The sequence below is a fragment of the Vigna radiata genome, chromosome 5 (genome assembly GCF_000741045.1).
Source record: "Vigna radiata var. radiata cultivar VC1973A chromosome 5, Vradiata_ver6, whole genome shotgun sequence".
NCBI classification, from domain to species: Eukaryota; Viridiplantae; Streptophyta; class Magnoliopsida; order Fabales; family Fabaceae; genus Vigna; species Vigna radiata.
The window spans coordinates 20042316-20065124 of record NC_028355.1 but is presented as its reverse complement, the minus strand read 5'-3'; the positions used below and the strand labels follow the sequence as shown (position 1 = coordinate 20065124).

At 32.5% G+C, this 22809-nt stretch overlaps 2 protein-coding genes across 8 annotated transcripts; both read right to left on the bottom strand.

Annotated features, from left to right (window-relative positions):
• Nucleotides 1-7541: 7541 nt before the first annotated feature.
• On the bottom strand, nucleotides 7542-13532 carry LOC106761292 (probable protein phosphatase 2C 71). Of its 5 annotated transcripts, XM_022780905.1 has the most exons (11): nucleotides 11826-12016; nucleotides 11319-11406; nucleotides 11189-11232; nucleotides 10922-11049; nucleotides 10736-10834; nucleotides 10476-10634; nucleotides 9976-10062; nucleotides 9790-9881; nucleotides 9508-9582; nucleotides 8204-9305; nucleotides 7542-8109 (listed from the first exon to the last, which is right to left on the bottom strand). In XM_022780905.1, the coding sequence occupies exons 2-11, from the start codon at nucleotides 11358-11360 to the stop codon at nucleotides 7898-7900; spliced, it is 2040 nt and encodes a 679-aa protein (XP_022636626.1). In that variant the 5' UTR covers nucleotides 11361-11406; nucleotides 11826-12016; the 3' UTR covers nucleotides 7542-7897. The 5 variants fall into 5 exon arrangements, with proteins under 5 accessions (XP_022636626.1, XP_022636623.1, XP_022636622.1 ...); XM_022780902.1 differs by lacking the exon at nucleotides 11826-12016 and adding an exon at nucleotides 13416-13532 and having other exon boundaries at nucleotides 7542-9305; XM_022780901.1 differs by having other exon boundaries at nucleotides 7542-9305.
• LOC106762737 (uncharacterized protein sll0005) lies at nucleotides 13355-22446 on the bottom strand. 3 transcript variants are annotated; one of them, XM_014646783.2, is made up of 14 exons: nucleotides 22087-22446; nucleotides 21861-21901; nucleotides 21512-21758; nucleotides 21079-21120; nucleotides 20457-20528; nucleotides 20186-20321; nucleotides 19875-20032; nucleotides 19597-19681; nucleotides 18525-18688; nucleotides 18138-18299; nucleotides 16848-16997; nucleotides 16103-16363; nucleotides 15128-15400; nucleotides 13355-13683 (listed from the first exon to the last, which is right to left on the bottom strand). In XM_014646783.2, exons 1-14 carry the CDS (start codon nucleotides 22135-22137, stop codon nucleotides 13456-13458), a joined length of 2070 nt encoding a protein of 689 aa, XP_014502269.1. In that variant the 5' UTR covers nucleotides 22138-22446; the 3' UTR covers nucleotides 13355-13455. The 3 variants fall into 3 exon arrangements, with proteins under 3 accessions (XP_014502269.1, XP_022636621.1, XP_014502268.1); XM_014646782.2 differs by having other exon boundaries at nucleotides 13394-13683; nucleotides 21861-21951; XM_022780900.1 differs by lacking the exon at nucleotides 15128-15400 and having other exon boundaries at nucleotides 21861-21951.
• Nucleotides 22447-22809: the final 363 nt, after the last annotated feature.

Sequence of the window (22809 nt, the reverse complement as noted above, 5' to 3'; positions counted from 1 at the left end):
TTTTATTCCTTCTCCTAAAGAACAACTGGCACCAATCTACTTTAAGAAAATAACTTTACTACATTAATAGTGCCAACTACTTTCGGAATCAATAATAAATAGATTTTGGGATTTTAATATTTTATTGAATCGTCATGATAAGATTTTTTTGAGTACTATTTTATCATCATATCAGTTTGTACTTTTTTAATACGCTAGTGATATCTTCTATTTTGCTGGATAAAAAGAAAACACTTGGAAGTCTCTAGGTGTTTCATGTGGGTAATATTTTATTTTAATTCGTGAGTAGTGCTTTATGCTGTCATAATGTAATTTATTCTCTTAATAATTTTACATAATGGTATTTAGATAATACTTAATGACATGATGTTTAAATATTATCTTAGTATTATTCTAATAAAAATGAAAGTAATATGTAAAGCACTTGTTCCGAGATATTGGGATTCCTTTTAATCTGGTCCCTAGGTTTGAACACGGGATGGGTTTACCTTTCGAAGGCCATTCGTAATTCAAAATTGGTAGGTATATTAGTTTTGATCAATCTGATATTTTAATATAAAGTTTTGATTTTAAATGCAGTTAAATTCTAGAATAAAATTTCTAAATAAAATGTTGATAGTTTAGTCCTTCAAAATCACGTCATTATTTTTACATTGGTCAATTTTTTCCTATGCTTTTATCTCTTTCTCTTCCTCCGTCTCCTTTCTTACATTATGAGCTTCTCTCCCTCCCTCTCCCTTTCCCTTCGTCTTCGAGTATCAAAGTGTATACACCAACTAGGCATTTGTCTTTTTGGGAAGCATAATGTAATTAACTCAGAAATAAAATAAAATTATAGTCTTCCACTCTGGGATCATGTTCCATTTGGTTGACCTAAGCATAAGCTTCTCATTAAATAGTATCTAGGGATCCTTCTCAATCAAAGCCTCATTCTCGTCATAGTCATCTTTCAAGAACACAGCCCAATTCAGAAAAGGCAAGAACATAGTAAGAAGCAAAGCAACGAAAGTCAGAAGGGAAGATCAAAAGAAAACCAGAACGCAATAAAAGATGTTTCAGTGTAGAAATAGCGGAGTGGGTGGTGGCACGATGTGGATCAAAATCGAAGTGGAGAAAAGTGAATTATGCATGGGAGTCCGAGACCACCACTAACATTGCCCAACCGCAAGAGTAATGGGAATCAATGCTCCTAGGCTCGCCCAGTCGCAACAACTTTGGATCTGCAGATCTAAGCCTGCACGGTCTCCTAGCATTCCCCTTCGTTAGCTCCATCTCCATCTTTGACACCCATTCTATGCAGCTACTCACCTCCTTCCCCATCCCTCCCTCACCTTCATTCGTCGCTCCCTTCATCACTGCTCTATGTTGGTCACCCCTCCTTCTCAGCCGCCACCTTCTCTCCTCTAAGCCCTCCTCTAACCACCTCTTTGTCGTTGTCATGTTCGTTCTCCTTCGTCACGTTTTCTCAACCATTTCCAACCCTGAGATTGGAAAAGACAAAACCCATAAGCGCACCAGCCCAAGAACCCCAAACCAAACCCATAACAGAACCCTAAAATCCCAATCGCAAATTGTCGCCATCTTTAACCATCCTTGCGCAAGCGAGTCCCAATCACGCAGAAACCCTAAGTNGCGCCTCCGTGACCACTACCGTAAGAGTCTTTCACCATCCTGCAAAGAAACTCTAATGCGAGTCTGCAGAGAAAGAATAGGAAACCCAAAAATCAGATTCACTAATAACAGAAATGCTAAAACCACGACAGCTTCTCACTACGCCCTATTCAATGTGAAACAATGATATGACAATGATCAAAGTGTATCAAAATTTGAAAGAGAGACCAAAAATAAAATATAAGAACTAAAAACATATTTAACTCTAAATTTATTTATAAGAAAGTTTAATTGAGAAAAAAAATTATAAATAAATTTAATTATGCACAAGTTAGTTTATAAAAAGCTTTTGATATAATTTAAATAATAATAATTTATGCATAAAATTATTTTATTTTATTTTTTAAGAATTATCATGAAGAAATTCTTCCAACCATTTTGTTCAAAGAACATTAATACTAATTAATTTGAATTGGAACAACCTTGATTCTTCTATAATCGCTTTTAACAACAACAACACTATAACCACTTTTAACATATTCTTTCTGTCCACTAAAAATACTAGTTACCGTGTTTTTTTTAATGAACCATTCAACTAAAGTTTAACAAAAAAAAAAAAAACAATAAATTTTTACTTTTCATTCAACCTAGCTTTGGAATATATACCATTATATTCAATATTATGCTATTCGAAAGTGTTTTTGAAAGTCACTTAGTATTTCTTACGGTCTTTTCTAACGGATTCTTTAACAAAATTTGTAAGTGTTATTGTTTTAATATGTTTTTTTTTGTCAAAATTATATATTACACAATTTACTCTTCCCCCTAAATTACTCTCTGAAGTATAAATGTATTAATCAAATAAAAAAAATTAGAGAATAAATATCAATAGCTTAAAATGTTTGCCTAACAACCACTTGTACATAACTTCAAATAGCTTCTGATAACTTTTAATGTTGATGCCGACTTGCTTGAATTGAATTTCAAATTTAGTTTGAATTATGAGAAGATATTACTCAATATAGTTTTGAAATATATGTTTATGATATTAATATTATTTGGTATTGAGTTCAAGTATATCTGACTCTTGAAAATTACAGACTGTTCTATTCATGGAGAATCCAAATAAATATTATGTTGTTAAAATTTTGAAAAAAAAGAGTATATAAACTCAAAATGATCAAACTTGAATAAGTTTTTTAATAATAAACTTGTAAAAATTTACTTTATACTAAAAATTATTTTATCTAAAATATTATACACCCACTGACAAGGTATGACAATCTCCTTGGTTGAAAGTCATAACACCCACCGAAGTAGAATGCACTACTTTTTGAACCTCCCCTTTATTACTATTAAAACCTACTATAAATATATTTGAATGTATAACTTATAGTTTTCTATTTATAATTTAAATTACTATGTTAAATTTAAAATTTATTTGACATATGTTTAAAATATTTCTATAATCATTTATGGACATTGTAAATATTTCAATATATAAAAATTTCACATACTCAAGTGGTACAAATGTCATCGCAACAAAAACATTAATTGATTTTAACCATTAATTTAGCTAATTATACGAAAAGTAACCTTTGGTTTATTTTATGTCGTCTGGTACCTTTGCTTTAATGAGCTAGCTAGTAAAATATACAAGTTTTAGGGTTTTTCTTCATCTAAGATATTTATTCAATGTTAATGCAAAACAAAAATTAAAAATACTTATAAAGTATTAAGCATTCAAAACGCTAAAAAGAAATATTTTATATAATTATTATGCATTTTAAACTCTCCAAGTTTTCAACTTTTTAATTTCACAAAATAAAATTTGAAATTGGTTTGTAATACTTGGCTTGTATCTAGTATTAATAGAAAAGTCAGATATATAAATAATGACAATATGTTTATAATTTATGATTGCTTCCTAGGTCATTCAATTGACTTAAATATTATAATGTTTTTCAGACTATGCAGAAATTATTTGAAAAATCATAACTTAATATAATATTCATAACTTGGCTAGTACATCACTTGATAAACAAGAATGAATATAAGATACATTTTATAGTATTTATGCAAGTTGACTTGCCAATTGAAATTTCTATCATGGTTATGTGTATTAAATTAAAAAAATAAAATAAAACTCTATATAAAGATTGGAATTGTTTTTCATTTTTCCATTCACTCTTTATTTCTTTGTATTAGCAATTACTATTTCTCAACTTTATCCATCGCAATTTCCTTTTCCTTTATGTTTCTTTGAGCTCAAAGATTGATATTTATATATATATATATATATATATATATATATATATATATTTTTTTTTTTTTTTTTCTTTATTTTTAGTTTGTACATTTTACTTTTCTTTCATTATAGTTTGATTGTATATAGTAATTATGAAGATGTGGACGATGAAGATGACTATTTGGTTCTCTCTCGTACATAAAAAGCAAAATGTGCTTTGTTGAATAAATGTTTTCTGAGTCCATAATTTCATTTTTAAACATATTACTATTAGACATCTATTGTAACTTTCTACTTCACTTTATTTTCTTAGAATTTATAAGTATTTATTTTTAGAATTAAATAATTGTTTATATATTTCTGTCTTTAATTGAGAAGTGTTTTTAGAATAAATAAGTGTTTTTATTGCTGAAATTTTATTATGCATGATATTAATTTGTTTTAATTTTTTTAAATGTTTGTTAACATAATTTTTTTAATTTTATATTTAGTTTTTTCATTATATGATAAGAGAGATTAATTATATTATTTTTGATAAATTTATCATTTTATTTTATTTTTTGTAGGAATTGATGATGGAAAAAAGAGATAGAAGAATAAAGAGCACAATTTATGTAAGTTTTTATCGATCTTTAAAAATGAGGTTAAAAGGTAAATTCTAAACTTAGTTGATATTAAATTTTAAATTTTTATTTTATACTAATTTTTATATCATGAACTGATTTTATTTCTAATTTATATGTGAATTTTAATTAAAAATCATAAAAACATAAATAAAAAGCAAAATTAATTTAATCACTGTAATTACTTGCCTAACTAAACTGTTTTTTTTTCATGTTCAATAAATTTTATACTAAGACACAATATTTATAAAGAATTAAGTCTTATCTAATTAGATAAAACTACGAATTTATAAGAGAACACACTTTAGTGTGATTTAGATATTATCCAACAAGTATCTTGATAATTATTGTCACAAAATCTTGAATACATATATAAAAAACATTTTTGTTTCGGGTGTTTACATTTGTTTTTTAATTTTAACTGATTATTTTATCAATTTTACTTTTTAATTTGATTACTTATTTAAATTTAACTGTTTTTTATTTGTTTGTTTCTTTAAATTTTATTATTTTTTAATTAAAAGATTACTACAAAATAAATAAATATTATTTACAATAAAATTATAAAAATTATTTACATTTAATTTTATAATTATAATAATAACAATAATAATAATAATTTTATTAATTTTTTATTATCGTAAATAAAAGTGAACATAGTTACATATGAACATGAATAGAAGAGAACATGATTACAATATCAATCAATGGAAAAATTTCTTTGATCATTCCTCTTCTTCAATATCTTTCTGTTTTACTTTTTATTTCTGTTATTCAATATTTATTTATATTTCTCGTTTATCTTATTAGTGATAATTTCTCTCTATATTTACCGATTTACATTATTTCAACACTTAAGGGAAAATACATATTCACTTTCACATGCCATTTTATTCATCCGAGGATATGGAAAATAGTTTAAGAGTATCAATGATTTTACAGGTGACACTTAATAATTTTATTATTAAAAAGTCAAATTATAAATAATTCTTTTTATTAATCGAGTTTTATTTTATTAAATTTTTTGTTCTCTAAAACCTTTTATTTTATATCTTTTATATATGTACTCTTTTTATATTTTTGACTTGATCCTTCATTATTTTAAATATTGGAATTCACTTTATTACTTTTGATGCAGAGGACAATACAACTGATAAAAAATTTATGCAGAGTAAGTTATTTTTTTTTTTTCATTTTTTCTTGAGTTAATCTTTGGCATTATTGCATGTAACCTTTATTATTGCATGTAACCTTTATGTGGTTGTATGTGACTCTAAAGAATATCTATTATTTTGTGGCTACGAGAGTGTGTTCAGATAATTGATTTGAGTATTTTTTTTTTTTTTTTTTGTGGTTAAAACTACCTATGAGAGTTGTAGTATGTGGAGTATTTGTGATAAAATGAATCTCTTAATAAGATAAGAGAAACTAATAAATTATTATAATACTTAAATTGTTGAATTAATGTCTTGAAGCTATAATTATTGTGTAAATGAGAATATATTATGATGGTTAGATTGGTATATTATGATTGTTAGAAATGTTGATTTTCAAGTATGGCTTTTGAAATGAGTTATGTGTAAATTTATTTGTAAGCTAGTAAATTGTGATTTTGATTTATCATTTTCATCAAATGGTTCCATTTGAGGTTTTTTTTTTTTTTTTTTAACTATAAGATAGGTATTTTAACATGAGAAGTGAGTAAAATTGTCCAAATAGTCTCCTTAGTGATCTAATATATTATATATGTATCTACAAATTATGGCTTTTGAAATGAGTTCTCTGTAGATCTGATCTATCATTTTTTTGTAAGCTAGTAAGTTGTGAGTTTGATCTATCATTTTCACCAAGTGGTTCCATTTGAGTTGTCTTTGTTTAAGTATAAGATAGGTATTTTAACATGAGAAGTGAGTAAAATTGTCCAAATGACCTCCTTAGTGATCTAATATATTATATATGCATCTACAAATTATGTAGACTCACTAAATGAGTGTTTTGGTCCATGGACGAAAATAGTTTTAAAGAAATCTAGAGAATAAAGGTAGTCTTATTCACTTGGTCAGATAAGGCTCATCAGGTGAGTTTGTGAAAAAAACTGTCAATGACCTTATTCGTTGAACGAGTGAGATCTTCATTGAATTTTTTGTTATTGTGAAAATCTAGTGAGTTCAGGATGGATTTGATCCCTACAAAGGTTCAAATTTATGGAAAAACTCCCTATGATCTTATTAGCTATACAAGTGAGACTTTTGCTAAATTATTTTTTGGTGAAAATCTAATAAGCTCACGATGGATTTGAACCTTAGACGAGTTCAAATTTTATTAGATAGATCTTAAAGAATTTGTTTCTAGCACTCACCTCCTGAACGATACATTGTCTTTATTGAGAAAAATATTTAAATCAAATCTAAAGAACTCTAATAGTGTGACATACAACTAGATAATAATAAGATAAAGTCACATACATACTTGTTTAGTTATTCAAATTGTATGACATTGTGGAAGATGAAAACCCTCTAAAAAAGATTGATTAAAAACAAGCTTATTATGCATATGTTATTGGTTCAACAACACACAACTTAATGTCAACTCATTTAATGAAACCTTATTTTCTTTTGTGAATACCATATTTAAAGAAAAACTATGAAGGGCGTACATTAATTAATTCATGATTCATGAATAAATGAACAAAGACCAATTAATAAAAGAGGGTTTGTAATGCAAAATTGTAATGATTTAGTAGCTTAAGTTTGAACATCCTTGTACCAATGTTTTAGTAGCTTTATGTTTTTTTTCTCTCTACTAATGATTTAGTAGTCTTATTGATATTAATAAATGTCTAATTAACTTACTTTTAATTGCCAAAAAAAAAAACTTACAATGGTTGTTATTATTATAGTGTAACAGGGGAAAGATAGAATAGTCAATGCACCACATTGAATCTACAATAAGTTTTGCCAGAATAACTTAAAAAATATACTAGTTAAACAACTTTACAAGGAGACATCATTTACAAGAATCACAATACGATTTAAATTGTAAACCATGACAAACATAAATAGCAAGCAGAGGGAAATCAATATTCTTTTATGTATATTATACAAGCTACAATGAATGTAGAAAAGGACTGCTGCATATAACATAAATAACTAACCATGAACGAAATTTAGACAGACTAAAAGAATCGTGTTTACATGCAGAAGGTGCATGACAACTCTGACCACACATTACACACATTTCCTAGATACAAAATATAGGCTAAATCATGGAAGTGAGATAATAATTTGGTTATGAAACAGGGCCATAATGAGTTGGAATTTATTTCTAATTTTTGTTGAAACACCATAGCTGCTATATTACTAGCCACAACCAATTATAAGCCAATTTTGACCAAGTCTTCTGATTTTTGGATCCATTACTCAGTTATAATAAACTTTCGGAGGGTTTTTATTAACACCTCCAGAACTACCATGAGAAGAAGGGCCTTGGTTACCTCCACGAGAAGAAGTACCATGATTACCTCCAGAGCCACCATGAGAAATGCCATAGTTACCTCCAGAACTACCATGGGAAGTGCCATGGTTACCTCCAGAACTGCCATGAGAAGTGCCATGGTTACCTCCAGAACTGCCATGAGAAGTGTCATGGTTACCTCCAGAATTACCATGAGAAGAAGTGCCCTGGTTAGCTACAGAACCACCATGAAAAATGCCATGGTTACCTCCAGAACTACCTTGGGAAGTGCCGTGGTTACCTCCAGAATTACCAATAGAAGAAGTGTCACGGTTACCTCCAGAATTACCAATAGAAGAAGTGTCACGGTTACCTCCAGAACCACCATGAGATATGCCATGGTTACCACCAGAACTACCATGTGAAGTGCCATAGTTACCTCCAGAACTACCATGAGAAGAAGTACCGTGGTTACCTCCAGAACCACCATGAGAAATGCCTTGGTTACCTCCAGAACTACCATGAGAAGAAGTGCCATGGTTACCTCCAGAATCACCATGAGAAATGCCTTGGTTACCTCCAGAACTACGATGAGAAGAAGTGCCACGGTTACCTCCAGAATCACCATGAGGAATATCCTGGTTACCTCCAGAACTACCATGAGAAATGCCTTGGTTACTTCCAGAACTACCATGAGAAATGCCTTGATTACCTCCAGAATTACCATGGGAAGTGCCCTGGTTACCTACGGAACTATCATGAGAAATGCCATGGTTACCTCTAGAATCACCATGAGAAATGCCTTGGTTACCTCCAGAACTACGATGAGAAGAAGTGCCACGGTTACCTCCAGAATCACCACGAGGAATATCCTGGTTACCTCCAGAACTACCATGAGAAATGCCCAGGTTACTTCTAGAACTACCATGAGAAATGCCTTGGTTACCTCCAGAATTACCATGGGAAGTGCCTTGGTTACCTACGGAACTACCATGAGAAATGCCATGGTTACCTTCAGAACTACCATGAGAAGTGCCATGGTTACCTCCAGCACTACCATGGGAAGTGCCATAGTTACCTTCAGAACTACCATGAGAAGTGCCATGATTATCTCCAGAACTACCAAGAGAAGTGCCATGTTTACCTCCAGAACTACCATGAGAAGTTCCTTGATTACCTCCAGAATTAGCATGAGAAGAAGTGCCATGATTACCTCCAGAACAACCATGAGAAGAAGTGCCATGGTTAGTCAAGAAACGAACCACAACACATGTGATATTGTCTGCACTACCTCTCCCATATGCTTCTTGCATCAACCTCTTTGCTGCTTCTTCAGCATCCTCAATTGGTTTAATCATAGTAACTGCTTCCTGAAAACACTTAAATCTTAGCTGAGTAGGAAAAATGAGATGTCTTAGTATTTGACTTTATGTTTTGTAACCTAAGCATTTATCATTGGTTTGGATTTGGTTTTACCTTTTACTGCTCCCTTTCCCCCCCCTTCTATAAATGATTACGATGAAGATGCATTTTAGTTCTCAATGAGAAGAAGAAATGAACATCAGTGCAAACCTCATTTGAGACAACATCCCATAGTCCATCACTAGCTAGGATAAGAAACTCAAGGGACTTGTCAACTTTTTCTTCCTACAAATTCACAAAAATGTAGCTTAAATATACCAAAGAAAGAGACTAGACAAATAAAATTAAAGGGTACAACAATAAGAATAAAGATAAACCAGCAAAAGGAACATCTCTTCTAAATTTTGTTATACTGCTCATAAACTTCATCATGTGTCCTACAGAAGCAAAGGGCTAAAAATATACATTTGTTTAAGAATGAATGTCACCAACCTGAATTTCTGGATCAGCAACAACATATTGCTTTAAGAGTCTATCACCAAACGCTCGAGAAACAGCAAGAACACCTCCAACTCTCCAAGTTCCTGCTTATGTGATATCACCAATAATGATAAACGATATATATTTTTTAAATTTAACAGAAAACTAGCGCAACTATATGTTACATGTTTACATTACCAGCCCACATAACAAATCCTCCTGCCTCTTCAATCCTCTGCCTCTCATCAGTTTGGTCTGGTTTGTGGTCTCGAGAAACAGCAATAGCTAGAAAAAAACCATGATTCGAAGAATAATATTTATAAATATTTAACATATCAAGGATAAAAGTACTCTGTCACTGCAGTTGCACAAGAACATGTTATCCATAAACCCATGCCATTTTTATACTAACATTACATTACACACTCTAAAACAAGTGACTGCTCATTATATTTCATCAATAATAAACAAATGATATCAAGACAGTCACCACCAGAGACTCAGAAGTATGGACGAAATTCTCAATAATGGTATGAAAAGTTAACAAAAAACTATATCATATTATATAAGCAAGCATACTCCCATTTATATAAAGAATAATACTACGACAGTAATCAAATGAAATAACAATACAAAATTAATACTGCAACATTATAGATAGATGTATGCAAGTATCTCCAAAGCTAACACGCCCTTACCATTACCACCCCTGCATATGACAGCTCTGGAATCCCCAACATTTGCAACAAGCAAGCGATCACCAACTAAAATCGCAGTGGAAGCAGTTGAACCAGCATCTTTATTTTGGTTCTTTTCTGACTTCAGAAACTCAGAATCGGTATGATTATATGCATCAGCTGTGGGACAAAATTGCTTGGAAAAAGGTCAATCTATGGATTTGGCAAATTGGATAATATCAAACATCTAGTAGTGATAGATAGATAGATAGATAACATACATATGGCTGATTTGGTGTCAGAAATGAATTTCGGGTGACTGATCAAATTACTAAACAAGTTTTTCTTGACGTACTCAGCAGCACGAGCACCACCATGACCTGGAAAGAGTTATAATTATAAAAAGTTGGAGTTACTTCTACTTATCAAGCATAGGTGATGAAGATGAGATGAAGATATAAATATACCATCAAAAACTCCGAAAAGGCCAACGACTTCACCATTAACACCATCAATTCTAGTGTCGTAAAAATCTTCCATTGAAGATCTCTTGCCGGGAGAGCTAGCATACCCATAGCTGAATTTTCCATTATGACTACAAAAACATATCGTAACAAAAAAACATCATAAAGAATAGACATAACAAAATTATGATTATCTAAATTAACAACACGACCATCAAAACAAATAATAGTATTGATTAAATTGAAAGAAAATGTGAGAAAGAATTTAACCTTAGACCCCCACCGCTCACAATTGCATCCTGGGAATTTTGAACCTGGGTTGGAGCAGATAAAATTGAATTGAGAAAGCTCATATTACTACTGCAATATACTCTTGCTACCCAGATATTATTTTTTTAACCAATATGTGTCTTCTTTCTTGCCAATGCTTCCAAGTGATCATAACATAAGTTGGGTCATTTTGCAATCACCAAGTTCCAAGTTTTAACCTGCACATAGAACACCGCATGTAAAATGGTATAAATGTTCATAGATATTGCTTGTGATACAGCTAAAGGCATAATAAAGATGCTGAATCCGAGGTCGAAACTACTGGATTATAGGAAGAATTGCCTTACAAGAGAGAAAGAAGAGAGAAAAGAAATGTGCACTCTTGGTATCATATTCTTGTTGAAAAATAGTTAGACAAATTACTTTGAAAAAATGGTCAATGAGAATTAATGAGAAAAGGAAATAAGAGTGTTTACTATTATTTTCTTTTTATTTTTGACGATTCCTTCAAAGTTCAAAGGTTGTTCGGTGATTCATGAAATTTTCTTTGTCATCCATTCTAATGATTCATATTCTCTACTAAAATTAGTTGCTTACTAAAGTTGCTATATTCGTGACTGAAAGCTTAGAGACGGACCTAGTCAATGCCAAATATAACATTGTTTTTTTTTTGTCATAACTTCACATGTTAATCCATGGCTCCGAGAAAGCTGCTGCATGAGAGTTTGAGGAGACGACAATTAAAGATGATGTTAACAAGGGTTCCGGAGAAGATGCAATACCGTTACTTAAGACTCCTTCATCACGTCATGCACAGGTTGAAGAAGAGTTGCTACAAAACATGGTGAAGGAGAAGGAGAATGAAATGTTAGATATGGTGGAAGTGCGACAATGTTAGTGGAAAAAAGGGATAGGAGAATAGAGATGCAAGGGAGGAATTGCGACACAAGATTGAGGAAGAAAAATTATGATTCACTATTGACTCTGGTGATATTTTATAAATTAGGAGGATGTAAGAAGAAAAAAATGGTGTACAGGAAGTAGTAGCCCCAAAAATAATTTTCAAGAACAGAAATTTTTTACTCTTTTTATTCTATTTTTAAAAATATTACGGATATGGCTTCCTACACCCTATCAATTTCTTCTTAGACCCCCCTATCACTTCCGTAATTTATAATTTATTTTTCAAAACATAATAAACACTTAGCAATCACTCTATCTTGTCGTATATAAAATCTGGTAGCTTTTTGATGGAGTGAGATAGAAATTTGATAGAATGTAAGAGCAATACCCAAAATATTACATGGTTTTAAGCTGCAGAAAACTGGGCCCACGTTAAAAAGGAAATTTTTTAAGCACATCCTTGCTCTACCAAACCATGACCTAACGAATTATTCAAGTAATCAATCTAGTTAACCCTCACTAATTATTCAAATTTTTATTTCCCATTATTTTTGCATGAAATTCCAATAAACACCTATCCTAAAATTTAATTAGTATTTCGGTTAAAACATACTACATCTGTTTCAAACTCTTTATAGTTGGTATTAATAAGAAATCTGCATTACATTCTTTCTGAAACTACATTTATTGATAATAAATTACATTTTACATTAACATTCAATTATATCATTTTATCAACGATCAATTCCACTATCACTATATCATTTTATCAACGATCAAATCTGCATTCCACTACCATGTTAATTTCATCCAGATTTCTTTATTTTGTATTGTTCTTTAACAAAATTATCCGTAGTAAAACCATTAAATTATTATGAGGCTGGTCACAATTTAGCTCCTAGATTAATCCATAAATGACTTTCTTCACTGCTTTAACAGAATTTTAGAAATATGATTTTGTGCAATGCTGAGACAAGATAATTCTTTTTTCTCAAATAATATATCTTACTTTTGTATTAAAACTCTAAGCATTTTATGAATACGTCATTTTTTCAGTAGTATAATACAAGGAAGTGCACACTTTACCTTACGAGTTTATGATATTTAATTAAAGTTTTAAGTCCACTTCTAAAAGTAAGTATCGGTTAAAATGAGTTGCGCAAGAAACGTCAACTTAAAAATTACATCCAAAAACTTCTTAACGACTGCTGAAAAATATGAAAGTAAAATTTGGGAAGCGTGTATGAATGAAAAGGGTAGAGGTAAAGAATGGAATGTTTATGCTGCTGCTAAGAATGAATATGTAAGAGAGGAAAACACTCACCTATTTCTAATTAATGAGTGTCAACGACAATATTGGTACCTCAAATTGTCATTTTGTGAAGAAGTCTTGACAAATAGAGCCAAAAAGCTACCTGTAATTTGTGGCTAGAATGCAAAGCTATAGCTGAAATAATATCTAAAGCAAATCTGTGAACCTCGGGCCTAACGGACATCCGAATAAGCATTGCTGTCCACTCCGCTGGCGCCAACTTCACTACTTCACAAAGATAATCAAACCCTTTTCCAATCCTACCCATGATATCACGCTCCTGCAACGTACAAATAACTCAGACATTTAGCCCATTTATTTGGCAGAACGGAACAACTAAAAATCTATTTGGCCAAAAGGAACGAACATATTTACTATGTAATTTAAGCAAAAATAAAGATGACTGAAAATACAGGTGGGCCATGTGGGCTGTTTGCTAGTCCGTCAGATAAAGCCCAGGACAGATTGAATATTTTAATCCCTTGCTTAGACCCGTGTAAACCAATGATGAGGCTCACTAGTCCGCAAAACCCTCAAAAAAAAAAAACTCACTATATTTTAATTCTTAAGTCAGATAAAGCTCTTTTATTTTCTTCTATTTTGTTATTCTTCCACTTCATATTTTATTCTCTAAGCTATGGTCTCTTGCCTCTATTCAGTATTGATTTATTATTATAGTTTTTTTTGGTAAGTTAAAAAATAACTTATTTTTATGTTTTCTTATTCATAAAAGGTTAACTTTGATATATTTATTTGATGTCTTTGATAATTGACAAACTTGTCTTCATCTCTGCCACAACTCTTCCTTGCTTGCTGGTCAAACTTTCCAAACTTTCCCCTTCTCTTCGGATCCGACACATCGAACCAAATTGTTAAGTTTCTAAATAGAGGAAACCAGGAAAATGAATGGAAATACCCAAACTCACTTATTAGACCTCGTATTATTGATTTTTGGAAACAAGTACAGCATGAATGCATCCAAGGGACAATGTTCCCTTCACACGGGATGTTAATGATCCTGTCAACAATTCTCCAAAACATCCAAATAGATCTCCCTCATACAAAGACCCCCAACTATATATAGAAAGGCTCACTCATCCTAACAACCCGACTAACAACTACTTTTTAATATGTTTCCCCCTAACATACACATTACATATCCTATCAGTCAACCTCCTCACTTTTATCTGGATGTATTTTCCAAATATAAGAGTTAAGTTATTTGATAGTCAGTAACATGGATTATTGGATATTCAGTTAATTTATTTGTTGCTATTAAATGAAAACAAATGGGTTTCATTGCCCAACTAAATGTATGATTGCTAATGCATTCCATTTTTCTTCAAAAGGATTGTTTTCAGAAAGGTCTATGTATGATTGCTAATGCATTCCACTTTTCTTCAAAAGGATTGTTTTCAGAAAGGGCTCTATAGTTGGTCTGAGACCCCTAAATGCGAAAAGGTACTTGAGGTGATCTAGCAGTAAGTATGCTAAAGAGGTACTTGGAGTGATTTTGTAGTTCCTAAAAGGTGGAGACTATGGGGTCAGTCTACAGATTTTTTTTTTTCTTTTGCCACATTTAGCTGAAAGGGTTGAAGGGAGATAATGTATGATGAGTGCAAGAGCCAACTAAATCCTCTTCCTCAGGAGTGAGGAGATTATAAACTATTTATTCCCTAGAGATGCACAAATGCATGTAGAATATATTTAACAAAAGAAAATACCTCAAATAGTAATTTTCTCTGCCCTCGAGGATTCTCATCTAATGCGCAATCAATCACTTCATTTTGCAGAAACACATCAGCTGCTTCTATTATATCCCGAAGAAGGAAAAGACGCACTCTAAGACCCTTGTCTGATAATATGAATAATAAAAGATCTTCAGTGGAATCAACAACAGCGTGCATGTCAAATAACTTCCAAACAGAAGAACTTGAAAACTTTTCAGAACTAGGGTCTCCAGTTATCTCAGAAGCTTGTTCAGATATTGCTGCTACCTGAACAAAAATGACATCCATATTACATACGTTCCAAAGTCCTAGAATAATTTTATCCACGAGCATTCAAATTTGAGGGAAGAAATGAAAAGGATCTGCTTTTGCAATTCCAAAATATTTAGTCAAAAGGATTAGACCTCTGAACTAATAAAACAGATTTACCCTAATTCCACTCAAAAGTTACTAGAAAAATGCTAGTAGCATACCCTAATTCTGTTTTAGTATATTTCTATTATTCGATGAAAAACAAATGACATTAACTAAATGATTTCTCATTCCCTGTTGAGTAGGTTCCATTCCCTTTTTAATGGGATCCCCTAGCATTTCACCCTTTGAAGGGTATTGAAACGAGTGTGTTGCCAGTATTTCTCACAAATAATGTATATGTTCCATATAGGGTTCCAACTTTCACGAGTACGTACAGAAATAAAGTAGGCTACAAATTTATGTCAATGTTACACATTATGTTTATTTGGAGAAGTTATAATTTGAGAATGAGTCTAAAGGGTGAGTCCATCTCAAGAGATTAGTCAATCAGGTGGGACTCCCTCATGTGGGACCCTTAACAGGTTATGTTCCAAAGGATACAGGTTGGATAACCTTGTGAATAACTTATTGGTTTATTTCATGGAATACAGGGATGAACATGTTCACATTACGATAATATTGTAGGCTGAGTATAAAAAACAAAACAGATCATACCAAGCGTTCTAGCCGGTTCCACCTTATGGATCCATTGTTACGAATGAGAAGTTCCCTCAAAATTCTTCTCATATCAGGGTTTGGGTCTGCTATAAGTCTCCCAATGACAAAGGGGTATGCACTCTCAATGACTTTAAAATCAGGATCCAGAACTTTAGCTGTGCCTTCTAGCGATCCCAATGCTCTTATAACAAGAGCATAATCTGGTGGGAGGGAGAAATTAAATTCATACATGACGTCATATAGTTGGTTCATAATTCCCTGAAATCCAAAGCAAGTATTAAAAACTTAACAAGAGAATGTGTCATTATACCGGGTAATTGTGCTTCAAACAGGTATATAAAGCCTTAGACCTAGTTGTGGAAGTCATTAGCAGAAACATATCTATGAAATATTTACTTAGAAAATAACAAGAAATTTGAAACCCAGAACCTAAACAAAATGTAAAATGAAACAAGCCAGGAAAGGGATGAAAAGATGATAAGAGACACTTAATCCCATAGGAAGGGTTGCACCAAAGATTTATCCTTGACAAATTCAGGCATTCCTATCTGAAAATAAGCACCAAAATGGTGCGTAAATTTTATACTGCCAGTATTTCCAGTAGGCAAACCAACTCCCCCTAATCAACATATTTTAAAATGCTCAAAATTCTGTCTTATGACCAAAATATATATGAGCACCACTAACAGCTATTACAGAGAAAAAATTGTTCCTTTAAAGGGGTATAGAATGAAAAACAAACCTGAAAATCTTGAGATTCACCAGTCTGATCAGCGAATGACGTTTTCAGCGCATCAGAAACTGAATGTACATCAACCCCTTCAGGAATAAATCCCAAAGAAAGGAAGTCATTTGCCAAGCTTAGAGAGTCACGATTAACAAAGTGCACAATCTGAAAGAGAGAAAGGCTTAGACTAGACCACAACAACAAAGGAAATTATGCATCTCCAATCCTCAAAAAGTGTAATACAATGGAGAGGAGAAACTTCAAAAAGGAAAAACGTATACCAACAATGCATGTCTAGGAACACTTCATCCAAGAGAGATATATAAGATGAATCGATCCAACAAAAAAGAAAAAAAGGATACCTTACACGTTAGGAGAATATGTATAGTAGCATCACAAAAAAAGTTCCCAGAAATATGCTACGCTTTTTCTTGAAAATTATGCAATAACTATTTGAATACCTTAGATTAAGAAAAGCAAAACTCTGGAGTTAGGTCAGATATTATGAGAGATCATGAACAAAATGATTTGCAAATAAAAGCAATCAAAACCTAACACATCGTTTTGACTCTTCTCCAGCATCACCACAAATAGGATGACCATTCAACAAGTTCACATTAAGCATGCTTTTCGATGTACACCCAAGAATATAAGTGTAATAAATTTTATAAAGAGAAAAAAAAATAATATAATTTAAATGCCAATTATGTCATTAATAGGCCATTGAAGAGTATATATAAGGGAACATCAGAAAAAGGGGCCCACAGAAGCAAAAGGCTGAGTGGTGCATGAGACGAGGAAAATAGAAAGGCACGGGATTGGAAATTTGATAAAAGGAAGTGAAGGAGACAATGGGAAGAGAGAAATTCCCATCGGACTGCATAGCTTCCAAGTGGGGCCTGATAATTGGAGATAATAACTGTAGTGATGAGGAAATCAATCTCGGGAGGGTCGGGGAACATGAGGGGTTATCTGAGAATTGAGGTAGTGAAGGTAGTCTTGGAAAGGAAAGAGTGAGCACTATCATCTAGCGTTCGTCTTTTTTACCAGTCATTTCTAGTTTTCTCTGTTTTGGCTGTCATATTTCTGATTTGAGAGTATCTTCTCTTTGTTGTATTGAGTCGTGCCTCAATCCTTTTGCTGAATAATATCCAGAATTTAGTTTCCATCAGTTTAACAAATTTAGGTTAATTTGAATTTTTCAAACATATTTTTGGAATAAAGATGTCACAAAAATGTAGTGGAGACTATAACTAGTCAATAAGTTACATCCATTACAATGATTAATACTTAGATATTTCTCACCATTTGAATAAGTCCAATTCGATAATGCCTAGGAATATCCCCCATCATTCCAAAGTCGAAATATGCAATTGATCCATCATTTATTGCAACAAGATTTCCTGGATGAGGATCAGCATGGAAATAACCAACCTCAAGCATTTGCCTCAAAGAGCAGTATAATCCCTACAAAAACAGAAAAACGAGACAAGGGGGTAATCAATTGACAGTGCTTACCATCTTGAGTAATCATGCACATAATATGAAGCCAAAACATATTAAAACCAAGCATTCAATACTAACACAAAAACCCGCAAGCCTAGTAAGCAAAAAGAAATGCAAATAGACAGACACGATGGTATAAGAAATACATCATATACATGTGACTAATAAAACTTGTGTGCTTCATACCTGGTCAATGAGCTTCCTTCTGTTCAAAGAAGCTTCAGTCAAGCCTGTTTCATCTGTAAGCTTAATTCCATCAATCCACTCCATAGTCAGCACAGTGGAGCATGTGTATTCCCAATATATTTTTGGAGCTTTGACAGCATTTGTTCTCTCGTGTTTAATCCCATCTGCAAATTTGCTGCTCTGCTCATTACCTTCTCTTGAAAATAAGCTTATAATTTGGCTATGAACCTATTTCAACCCCACGACACTTGCTTGTTAAGTGAAGGTTGTCCCCCACTTGTATACTCTTTTTAGGCTCTGTCTCTACTTCAGTCAATATGGGACTCAGGTTTTTTACAATATTACTTGTATACTCTTTTTAGGCCCTGCCTCTACTTCAGTCGATATGGGACTCAGGTTTTTTACAATATGGATAATATGACAGACAACCCTTTTTAAAGGATTTGGGAGACTATGGTGCAATGTTAAATTTGTATTAGTCTAATTCGACTCCACAAAATCAGTTTGTGTGGTGAGGGATATCTTCAAGAAAAAGGGTATCCTTCAAAGAAGGTGATGTTGTTAGATAAGATGTAGAAGCTGATTTTGTTAAGTTGAGATGGGTACAAACCCAAATTTTATGATGATATCAAATTCTATTCTAATTTCATTTGGAAGAGTCACTGATCATATTAAAAAAGAGCCTACAAAGAGTACATAAATAGGAGACTATTGTCAACTCGTAAGCCCGTTTTTTAGAGACTGACTTCAGTCCAAAACTTATTCTAAGAACAACTACCAATCTAAACTGAATGCTAAAAATTATTTAATCAAGCTAAGAGCAGAAATGTTCATAACCTAATATATATTGCACACTGCCCTCTCATTTGAGGAGGGGTAGAGTAGCAACAGATTCTTATGTGTAATTATCCTAGCCGTTATACATAGTAACATATGTCTCTCATTTTTCTCCTTTAACATCATCACACATTAAAGTATTTAGCATTATATAAAATTAGAATTTGAGATTCAAAAACATTGTAGATTTAGGGACATGACAAGACTATATCAAAGAAAATAGTATTTAACTTACCAGAAGACCAACAGTATAGAGTAGCAAAGCGCTCAGCATTTTTTCCCTCCAGGACATAATCAATTTCATCAAACATGTGCCTAACCTGTTGCATTAATCTACAATGACTAACACATAAAGCAATTGCAATGTAAACTAAAAATAACACTCCATAACAGTCAGCTGCTATAGTGGTCATCATACACAGAAGGAAAATATTATATTTCTTAAATGCCAGGTTAAAGAATACGTCATACAAAGCAAATGAGATCTTTGCGCTCTGTTATAAAGGAACTCACCATTTCATTTACTGCCACAAAAAGATCTCTCCGAGCCTTGGCAAACCGTTTTAATTGGCCCCCTATCATATGGAATAGCAAAGCATCAAGAGTCAATGAAAGAGACATACCGGGCCTCTGTACCTTTACGGCAACCAGCTCTCCAGAATGCAGGTGAGCTGCAACACTTGAAGTGACAAAAGTAAACACTTCAATCTTCCTCAGACATATAAATATTATTCTAAAATATCAATTTTAAGAACAGAACATGAGCAAATATGAACTAGTCAAAATCAGAATAAATTCTAAGCTAACTTTTGTTGTTAACTAACCTTTATATACTTGCCCCAAGGATGCTGCTGCAATAGGTGACGGGGTGATGTCATTAAAAATTTCATCAATAGGAACACCAAACTGACTCTCAATAGATTTGATTGCAACGTCAGTTGGAAACGGAGGTATTTGATCCTGTAGTATCAATAACAAAGTTATAAGGCTTTATAAAAATACAAGTTACAAAAGACAAGAGCTTAGCCATAGTCAATAGATGCACCTGCAGCATTTGATTACATGCTTGAAGTACAATGGAAGATGTCATTGTACCTGTAACTTGGCAAGTTCTTGGCAATATATTGTTGGTAATATGTCAGGCCGAGTGCTCAATGCCTGCCCAAGCTGGAATCATAAATGGATATTGTCAAGCATAAGAACTGCACATGTGATACATTTAATAAATGTTACATATAAATTCTTGCTTCATTCAATATATATATGTCATATGACAATGCGAGAAAGAAGGAAAACAAAAAGAAAAGCTTATATATATTCAAATATTTTTACAATGTAAAAGAAAAAATATAATAACGTAAGATACTAGCTATCTAGAGTAAAATCATAAGAATTGGACACATGACTATTGCATTTCTGTGGTAAAGGCAAAAATGGATAAAGAAAACTAAATATCTCAAATTAAAACAAATAATGGGAAAAACAGAGATTCTGATCCAGGATCATAAACCCTTGAAACGGTCAATTTAATTCGTACCAGAAACCGGATACAAGTTTATTTTAGAGTAAGAGCAGAAGTTTGAGTGAGAGAGAGAAATTGATACTATATCTTAAATTAACCTCAGCATAGGTCATGTATAGTATAGAAAGAGTAACGCAAGAATGAACAGCTAATGAAAGCAGAAACCGAACAAAATAACCAGTGAGAAAAACTTGCCTTGATATAGAAAGGACCCAAGCGTATTAGAGTTTCACGAAACTGCAAAAAAAATTGTGTATCAATGTTCATTTAAGCCAGTTCTCCATAAGTATTAAAAATAATGAATCCACATTCTCCACAGCTGGAAGAATTGTTAGTTGAAGAAACATTCTCCACATTCTCTATTTACTGTCTTTTTGTTCCCCCAACTTCTAAAAGATTTATAATAAAGAAGCTTCCTTGAATTTTTGTTCGACCAGTTAACTGGTTTTAATCCTCTCCAATATCAGGCAATTTACTGAATTTTTTTCTTAAGAGATTGATAATGGTTCAAATACATAATAAATTCAGCTGACCGAACCTGTTACCACAACCCAAAAGTAATGTGTGCTCATTCCCTAGGGTATCTGCAAAACAATATGAGAAAACATTGCGAAAATATCATGTTTACCTTAACAGCACGTTTTTTCATGTCTTGAACGAATAATTGCCACATGGCTAGCCTTAACACATGAAATGAAATAATTGCTGCCCTGTACAAAGCCAAAAAGGGGCCAAACCCATAGATAGCATTGAAACTCTTCGAACTATAAGTTCCAAGAGCATGCCCAAATTTACTTTCAAGCGATTCCCTCCTCATCCTCGCATACTCAGCAGAGGGAGTTTCGCCATGCACGCTGGTGAAACCAGTTGAATATCTGCAGACGACGAACCAAAAATTTGAATGTCACAAAACATGAAATACACAAAAACTCGATTTTAGGTAATCGATTGAGCACGGAAAACAAAAACACACTCACGACTTTCGGTGCAGCAAGCATGACGAGGAAGGGCAATCCAACTGCAAGCATTTGCGCAAGATAATTTCAGTGAAACTGTCGTGATATAAATCTGCAAGAAAAAGAACTCTCAGTACAATAATAGCAACAATAACCTAACGGCCACTAAATTCTAAAATTAATTGAATATAAAACAGCAAATAGTAATCAGATAGTTTGCAGAGAGTAGTTATCAGAGGAAATGTACGAGCGGATTTAAGAATAGGAGCGCGGTGTCGGTAGAGAGCAGCGAAGGCATTCCTCGTCATCGGTATGTAGGGGAAACAAGTTCAATGGAAAACATGGAAAAATGCTGAACACCAGGTGTTTGAGAAAATGCATAGGTGCGACCAATTAGTCATTGGTTTGATTCGATGAGGTGCAGCGGTGAGTGTGTGTGACTTTCTCGCAAATCTGAAAGCTGAGGAAAACTGCCACGTGTGGTGTAAGGTAAGCACCGAACTAGACAGTTGGCACCAATTTTGCAGAACGAACCGCCCTCTTCTTTGATTGGGATTTGATTAAACCTCTACCACCTTTGGCACTGTGGACAGTTTATGTGTTTTCACGGCCCTAATGGATGATCCCCTGCGTGCACAATTTCCTGTTCTTATGCACTCACATCATAATTTTTTTTAATATTATTATTTAATTATAAATTACTATTATTATTACCACTACATTTATTAATTTTTATAATTACCCTTTTAAAAATCATGCTTAAAATATTTTCTGATCAATTAATTATAACATCAAAAAATTTGAACTATATTCGTTCCCAAGAGAAGTCTTTCTTTTCACATAATTTTTAACATTCTTTTTTCTGGTATACATTTTCTTGTTTATTGAAAATTATGTTTTTTCAGTAGTTTGGAATTAAATGCAAGGCTTAATTGTCATTAAGGTTATTAGTAAACTTGTCTATTTTATC

Excerpts from the sequence above, each read along its gene's own strand:
- LOC106762737 (XM_014646782.2), bottom strand. The coding sequence starts at position 22,147 with ATGACGAGGAATGCCTTCGCTGCTCTCTACCGACACCGCGCTCCTATT. Across the intron at positions 20,033-20,185 it reads CTTGGGGCAAGTATATAAAG|CTCACCTGCATTCTGGAGAG; the intron begins GTTAGTTAACAA and ends CAAGTGTTGCAG. Across the intron at positions 13,684-15,127 it reads AGAGAAAATTACTATTTGAG|GAGCGTGATATCATGGGTAG; the intron begins GTATTTTCTTTT and ends TGTACGTTGCAG.
- LOC106761292 (XM_022780902.1), bottom strand. The coding sequence starts at position 11,360 with ATGATCACTTGGAAGCATTGGCAAGAAAGAAGACACATATTG. Across the intron at positions 11,233-11,318 it reads AAGAAAGAAGACACATATTG|GTTCAAAATTCCCAGGATGC; the intron begins GTTAAAAAAATA and ends GCTCCAACCCAG. Across the intron at positions 10,835-10,921 it reads CCTTTTCGGAGTTTTTGATG|GTCATGGTGGTGCTCGTGCT; the intron begins GTATATTTATAT and ends AACTCTTTCCAG.